General features: G+C 36.6%; 1 protein-coding gene and 1 pseudogene across 1 annotated transcript; both read left to right on the top strand.

Annotated features, from left to right (window-relative positions):
• Positions 1-318: 318 nt before the first annotated feature.
• On the top strand, positions 319-1,105 carry LOC143672540 (UPF0688 protein C1orf174-like). Its single transcript, XM_077147137.1, has one exon. The coding sequence runs from the start codon at positions 386-388 to the stop codon at positions 1,103-1,105; it is 720 nt and encodes a 239-aa protein (XP_077003252.1). The 5' UTR covers positions 319-385.
• A 2,057-nt stretch (positions 1,106-3,162) lies between these two features.
• Positions 3,163-3,877, top strand: LOC143672576 (GPN-loop GTPase 1 pseudogene; annotated as a pseudogene).
• The last annotated feature ends 4,278 nt before the right edge of the window (positions 3,878-8,155 follow it).

The following is an 8,155-nucleotide window of genomic DNA, read 5'->3' on the forward strand; positions in this document are numbered from 1 at the left end:
AGTGTTTCTTTACACTAGTAATGAACAATATGAGGGGGAAATCAAGAAAAAAATTTCATTCACAATTGCAGCCAAAAAAATAAAATATTTGGGATTAAATTTAACTAAGGATACAAAAGTCTGCACAAAGAAAACTGCAAGAAATTGTCAAAACAAATCACATAAGACCTAAAAAAATGGAAGGTCATTCTGTGTTCATTGATTGGAAGACTAAATACAGTTAAGATTCAATTCTACCTACATTGATTTGCAGATTCAATGCAATACTAATTAAAATCCCCAGAACTGACGCGGGCTCAGGCCCACCAGCTTGCTTCTCAGACGCCTTAGGCCCCGTCCGGTGTTGCTGGCTGCGCCGGCGGCGGCGAGCGCGCCGCTCACCCTCATGAGGAGCCTGAAGCTCACAGGTGGAGTGCGTGCTTCAGCACGCCTGAGAGGCAGGAGTTGCTCAGCAGCCGGGTTGGCCTCTGCGCAGGAACTGGACGGCACCAAGTCTGCCAAAACAGCTTGTTTGACTTCCTCATCACACAGAGCTGCTGAGAGGCGAACATCCAAGAAGTTGAAGTGTGACAGAGATAACCTTGTGAAGTCAGAGTTACAGAAACTAGTCACTAAAAGTGATAGCACTCCCTTGCCAAAAATCACACCTGAGGCCCCTGGTAGAAATGAGCCTCTAGAGTTGGCTGGAAGCAGTGTGTTGTTTCCAGGAAATGAAGCTGGTGCCCCCATGCCACATAAAGGTGAAGGCCTTCCCCTCAGTCAGCACAGAATTGTGGACAATGATTGTTCAGCAAAGACTGGAGACAGCCTGTCACTCAGAGCCAGTGCAGAAACACCTGAGAGCAGCTCCGCAGTGCAGGAGGAGTCAGCCTCAGATGTAGAGAAAGTCCAGAAGCCACCACTGCAGAGGGACAATAGTGTCTTTCTGGATGACGACAGCAATCAGCCAATGCCAGTGAGCCGATTCTTTGGAAATGTTGAGCTTATGCAGGACCTTCCACCAGTGTCTTCATCTTGTCCTTCAATGAGCAGACGAGAGTTCAGGAAGATGCATTTCAGAGCCAAAGATGATGATGATGATGATGATGATGATGCGGAAATGTAGATAATAAATAGAATAATTTTTTTGCATATTTAATCCAATAACAAGTCAACGATTTACCAAATTACAAGATTCATATACAATTTATCTCCAAGAGAACTTGTTCTTAATCAAGAACTGATCCATAGACGTCAACAAATAATGCAAAACATAAAATAACCTGTGACAGATTTATTTGTCTGAACTGCTGTAACAATCATTGAGATTGTAAAGCTGCTGTCTCCATGTTGCTGTGTTTGCTTATATTTGTATGTGTATATATAAAATGATGGTTTGAGTCAACTGAGGGGGGTTGGGATTAAATAATGAAATAATGGCTACTTGCGTTAAGAAAAATCTTCACTTAAATAGTTTTAAGTGAAGATTTCATTTTGATAACATGCTAGTTTATTTTCCATTATCAGATTTTGATCCTTCTTGAGATTAAGTCAATGCCAGTTCTTAAAGAACTCTGCTTTTCTGTATATGATGCTAATGTTCACATTGGAAATTTTGCAGAACACATGTAGGAAAGAAATAAAGTATATTTTAAAAGTAATCTTAAAAAAAAAATCCCCAGAACTTACTTTCAGAAATAGTAAAACCAATAACAAAATTTTCTGGGTAGGGGCAGGGTGCACTTAATAGCTAAAAATATCCTGAGAAAGAAAAATGAAGTTGGGAGGTCTCACACTACCTGACTTTAAGGTGTATTATGAAGCTACATTGGTCAAAACAGCATGGTACTGTCATAAAGCTAGATATACTGACCAATGGAATTGAATAGAGGGTCAGATATAGACCCACTCATCTATGGACAATTGATCTTTCATAATGCAGTCAAGTCCACTCACCTGGGATAGAACATCTCTTCAATAAATGGTGCCTAGAGAACTGGATATCCATAAGCAAAATAATGAAAGAAGGTCCATATCTCACACCTATACAAAAATTAACTCAAAATGGATCAAAGATTTAAACATTAGATCTAAACCATAAAACTTTTAGAAGAAAATGTGGGGAAATATCTTATAAATCTTATAATAGGAAACAGTTTCCTAGACCTTACACCCAAATCATGAGCATTGAAGAAAGAAGGAAATAGGAACTCCTTAAAATCAAACACTTTTGTGCATCAAAGAAGTTTGTCTAGAAAGTAAAAAGACCTATTTTACATGGGGAGACAATATTTGGGAACGATGTATCAGATAAAGTTCTATTATCCAGAATATATAAACAGATTGTTCAACTCAGTGATGGAAAGACAGACAACCCAATAACAAAATGGGCAAAAGACATGAGCAGAAATTTCTCAGAAGAGGAAATTCAAATGGTCAAAGGGCACATGGTATTTGCAAAGTCGCTTTGAGAGAATGGTGAGAAAGTGGAAAAATTCGACTTCCCTAGTTGGAAAATTCCTGATATTCTCTCAATCACTGGGGACAACCAAATCAATAGGCCAAGCCCTCAGTCTTGGGGCTTGTTCATATGAAACTTATCCCCACAAAAGATAGACTAAGCCTATTTAAAATTAGGCCTAAGATTCACCCCCAGAGAACCTCCTTTGTTGCTCATATGTGGCCTATCTCTCTCTCAGCCAACATGGCAAGCAAACCCACTACTCTCCTGCTCTCTGTATGGGGCATAACTTCCAGGGATGTAAACCTCCCTGGAAATGTGTAGTATAGACCCTAGAATGAGCTGGAATTCAGCAAGAAGGGATTGAAAAAAATCTTCTTGGCTGAAAGGCAGAAGAGAGAAATGAGACAAAATAAAAGTGTCAGTGCCTGAGAGATTTCAAACAGAGTCAAGAGGTAATCCTGGAGGTTATTATTATGTATTAAATAGATATCCCCTTTTTAGTTTAAGGTGTACTAGAGAGGCTAGAAGGAAGTGCTTAAAAATGCAGAGCTGTGTTCCAGTACCCATGATTCTTAAAGATGAATATATAATGATATAGCTTTCACAATATGACTGCGTGATTGTGAAAATTTTGTGTCTGACCCTCCTTCTATCTACAGTATGTACAGATGGGTAAAAATATGGATTAAAATAAACAAATAATAGGGTAAATAAATACAAAAATCATCACTGAGGCTCTGGCATCCTCATTTCCAACAGTTGTCATCTATGTAATGGATACATCACAAAATACCAATCCAGTGACCTTCATGTCCAATATGCTGTATGCATGCAGCATCTTGTATAAAACTAAGTTGTCTTTCATCATGGTCATGAATAAAACTGACATCATTGACCATAGCTTTGCAGTGGAATGGATGCAGGATTCTGAGGCTTTTCAAGATGCCTTGAATCAGGAGACTACATATGTCAATAATCTGACTTATTCTATGAGCCTGGTGTTGGATGAGTTTTACAGCTCACTCAAGGTGGTAGGTGTCTCTGCTAGTCTGGGTACAGGCCTGGATGAACTCTCTATTCAAGTCACCAGTGCTGCAGAAGAATATGACAGAGAGTACCATCCTGAATATGAATGTCTGAAGAAATCACTGGCCAGTGCACAGTCAACAGCAGAAAGAACAACTGGAACATCTTCAGAAAGATATGGGTTCTGTGGCCTTGGACATGGGAACTACCACAGATAGGTTTTCTCCTATGATGGACCCTTCTGACCTGATCCTGACTGGAGGAAACTTGGAGGAAGAGGACAAGGAAGCAGAAAGTGATAACAATGATATCAACCACAGAATTACTGAGGAAAGCCATGAAGAACGAGTGTTCCAGAATTTTATGCAAGAATCAATGGCCCAGTATTGGAAGGGAAGCAATAAATAGGAGGAAGACTTCAGGAAAGCTCAGTTGTTTCTATAAGTCCAAAGTTTTGGAACTCGGTGTGAGGAAGCTACCTTTACTTCCAGTTGGGCTATCATAAAGGACAGTTTTCTTCAGAGTAGCAGAGTTCTGTTATTAGGAATAACTCATGACTTGAACTGAAGCCAGTGATAGAAAGACCTTGGGACCTGGAAGGTAGATGCTGATTCTTCTAGGCCTTTGATGTGGGTTTAAGCAAGGAAGAATATACTAAGTGTTCTTGGAAGTTGATGTCTCTTCAAGGTTTATCATTTGAAACTCAAGTACTTTCGCTGCTAATGGCTAGAAGAGAGAACTTATTCTGTTGGTGATCATCTGAATCTGTTATTAGGCTGAATTTATAATCTATTTCCCCAACATATTGCTCCTGATTCTACACTGTGAATTTTCCTGTTTCTAGCAGAAAGGGAGAAAAGAAACATGATGTTTCCCCGAATGGCAGTGGAGTTTCTTTGGAAACTAATCATTGTTGGTGTGAAATATGGCCCACACTGTGTAGCTCATCATAGGACACCTCACCTGTTAAAGTAAGCAAAATACATTATTAATGATAAAGAATCCTGTTTTCAATGAAGTTTTGAAATTCTTATTTCATAAGATTGCCTGTCATGATTTCAAAATAGAAAATGATATAATCACAAATAAATTTGCTTCTTTCAGCAGGAAAACTTAAAAAAAAATCAGTTGTCCATAGATGAGCAGGTCTACATCTGAGCACTCTATTTGATTCCATTGGTCCATGTATTTATCTTTTTGCCAGTGCCATGCTGTTTTATACCTCACTGTAGCTTCATATTATGCCTTAAAGTCAGGTAGTGTGAGACTTCTAGTTTAATTTTTCTTTTTCAGGAAATTTTTAGCTATTCAAGGCACTCTGCTCTTTCAGATGAAATTGGTTATTAGTTTTTCTATTTCTATAACATAAGCTTTTAGGATTTTGGTGTTATATTGAATCCACATATCAATTTAAGTAGAATTGATGTCTTAACTATTTTAGCATTCCAATCAATGAATACGGTATGCTCTTCCATTTATTTCAGTGTTCTGTGATTTCTTTAAGCAATTTCTTGTAGTTTTCTTTGTATATGTCTCTTTTATCCTTAAATTTATTCCTAAATATTTTATTTTTTGGGTTGCAATTGTAAAAGGAAATTTTTTCTTGATTTCCCCCTCAGATTGCTCATACTAATGATAGAAACACTACAGATTTTTGAGTGTTGAACTTGTAACCTGCCATTTTACTGTACTCATTTATTAGCTCTGGTAGTTTTGCTGTGAATTTTTCAGGGTTTTCAACATGTAGTATTACATCATCTACAAACAGTGAGTTTTACTTCTTCCTTTCGAATTTTGATGTCCTGTATATATTTTTCTAATTGCTCTGGCTAGAATTTCTAACACAGTGTTGAATAACAATGGTGACAGTGGAAATCCCTGTCTTGTTCCTCATTTTGGGGGAAATTTTCAGTTTTTCCTCACTGAGGATGATGCTAGCTGTGGGGTTTTCAAATATTCCCTTTATCATGTTGAGGAGGTTTCCTTCTATTTCTATCCTTTGAAGTGCTTTCAACAAAAAGAATGTTGAATTTTGTCAGATGCCTTTTCTGCATCAATCAAGATGATCATGTGGTTTTTCTGCTTTGATTTGTTGATATGATGTATTATATTAACTGATTTTCTTATATTGAAGCACTCACATAACTTGAATGAACTCTACTTGGTCATGGTATATAATTATTTTAATATGCTGCTGAATTCGATTTGCAAGGAGGTTTTTATGATTTTTAGGGAGGTTTTTGAGCTATAATCATTAGAGAGACTGGTCTGTAATTTTCTTTTCTTGTAGTATCTTTGCCTGGCTTTGCTATGAGGGTGATGTTGACTTCATAGAATGAGTTAGGTAGCCTTTTCTCCTAATTCTTTCTTGACTGTTTGGTGGAATTCATGTGAAGCCATCTGGTCCATCATTTTTAGGGAGCAACTTAATGACTAATTCAATTTCTTTACTTGTGAATAGTTTGCTGAGGTCATCTATTTCTTCTTGAGTCAATGTTGGCTGTTCATGTCTTTCTAGGAAGATGTTCATTTCATCTACATTGTCTAATTTATTAGCATAAAGTTGTTCATAGTATCCTCTCATTATGTTCTTTATTTCTGCAGGGCAGTAGTTATGACTCATCTTCCATTTCTGATTTTCTTTGTTTGCATCCTCTCTCCTTCTTTTTGTGAACCTTTCTAAGTGTCCATCAGTTTTATTGATTTTCTCATAGAACCAACTTCTGATTTTATTGACTTTCTTGATTGTTTTCATGCTCTCAGTTTCATTTATTTCTGCTCTAATTTTCATTATTTCTTTCATTTTGCTTGCTTTGGAGTCAATTTGTTTTTCTTTCTCAAATTCTTCCAAGTGAAGAGTAAATTCCTTGATTTTTGTTCTTTCTTCTTTTTTGATGTAGGCCTTTAGGGCAATAATTTCCCTCTTATCAATGCCTTTGCTGCATCCCATATATATATATATATATGGGATGTATATATATATGTGTATACACACACACACACACACACATATATGTATATATACATGTATATATATATATATTTCTTGCATGAGCAGGCACTGGGAATCAAACCCTGGTCCTCTGACATGGCAGGCTAGAACTCTACTTGCTATGCAACCATGGTCTGCCCCATTCCACAAATTTTGATGTTGTGTTTGTGTTTTTTTTTGTTTCAAGACATTTACTGATTTACCTTGTAATTTCTTCCTTCACTTACAGGTTGTTTATGGGTATGTTGTTGACCCTCAATTTATTTGTGAATTTTCTGGCCCTCTGACCATTATTGATTTTCAAATTCATCCCTTTATAATCTGAGAGAGTGTTTTGTATTATTTCAATCTTTTTAAATTTACTGAAACTTGTTTTGTAACCCAACATTATGGTTTATCCTTGAGAATGATCCATGAGCACTTGAGAAAAAGGTGTATCCTCTTTGTTGTGGAATGTAATGTTCTATAAATGTTTGTTAAGTCTAGCTCATTTATTGTATTATTCAAATTCTCTATTTCTTTATTGATTCTTTGTCTAGATGTTCTGTTCATTGATGACAGCATGGAATTGAAGTCTCCAACTATTATAGTAGATGTGTCTACTTCTCTTTTCAGTGTTTGCCTCTTGTATTTTGGGGCACTTAGTTCAGTGCATAAATATTTATGATTGCTATGTGTTCCTGTTGAATTGTTCCTTTTATTAATACATAGTGTCTTTCTTGGTCTCCTTTAATTGTTTTTCATTTGAAGTCTTATTTGTTTACTATTAGTATAGCTACTCCTGCTCTTTTCTGATTGTTGTTAGTATGAATTATCTTTTCCCAAACTTTCACTTTCAACCTGATTGTCCTTGGGCCTAAAATGCATCTCCTGTAGACAACAAATAGATGGGCCCTCTTTTTTAATCCATTCTTTTGGTCTATGTCTTTTGATTGGAGAGCTTAATCCATTAATATTTCATGTTATTACTGTATTTTAGTACTTTCTTCTATCATTTTGCCTTCTGGATTTTATATGCCATATATGATTTTTCCTCTTTTACCTTTACTTATAAATTCATTTCTACACCCTTCTCCACACCTCTCTCTCCTTCCTTTTTCTATCTGTCTCTTGGTCACAAATTCTCTCTGTGATTTTTTTGTCTGAAAATGTTTTAATTTCCCCCTCATTTCTGGAGGACAATTTTGTTGGAAATAGAATTTTTATTGGCAGTTTTTCTCTTCTAGAAGCTAAAGTATATTGTTCCACTGTCTTCTTGCCTCCACAGTTTATAGTGAGAAATCTATGCATAGTCTTATTGGGCTTTCCTTGTATGTGATGGATTGCATTTCTCTTGCTGCTTCAAAATTCCCTTTCTTTTTTACATCTGACATTCTGATTCACAAGTGTCTTGGAATATGTTTGTTTGGATATCTTCTGTTTGGGGTAACCTGCCCTTCTTTGACCTGTAATTTTAACTCTTTCATAAGATTTGGGAAATTTTCAGTGCTAATTTCCACCATTAGTCTTTCTCCTGGTTTTCCCTTCTCTACTACTTCCGGGACACCCACAACATGTATATTTGTGCATTTCATGTTGTCGTTCAACTCCCTGAGTACCTGCCTATATTTCCTATATTTTCTTTTGCTTGTTGGATTTCAGATGTCCCATCCTCCAGCTCACTAAACCTATCTTCTGCCTCTTGAAGTCTAACA

Source organism: Tamandua tetradactyla, chromosome Y (assembly GCF_023851605.1).
Source record: "Tamandua tetradactyla isolate mTamTet1 chromosome Y, mTamTet1.pri, whole genome shotgun sequence".
Taxonomy (NCBI): Eukaryota; Metazoa; Chordata; class Mammalia; order Pilosa; family Myrmecophagidae; genus Tamandua; species Tamandua tetradactyla.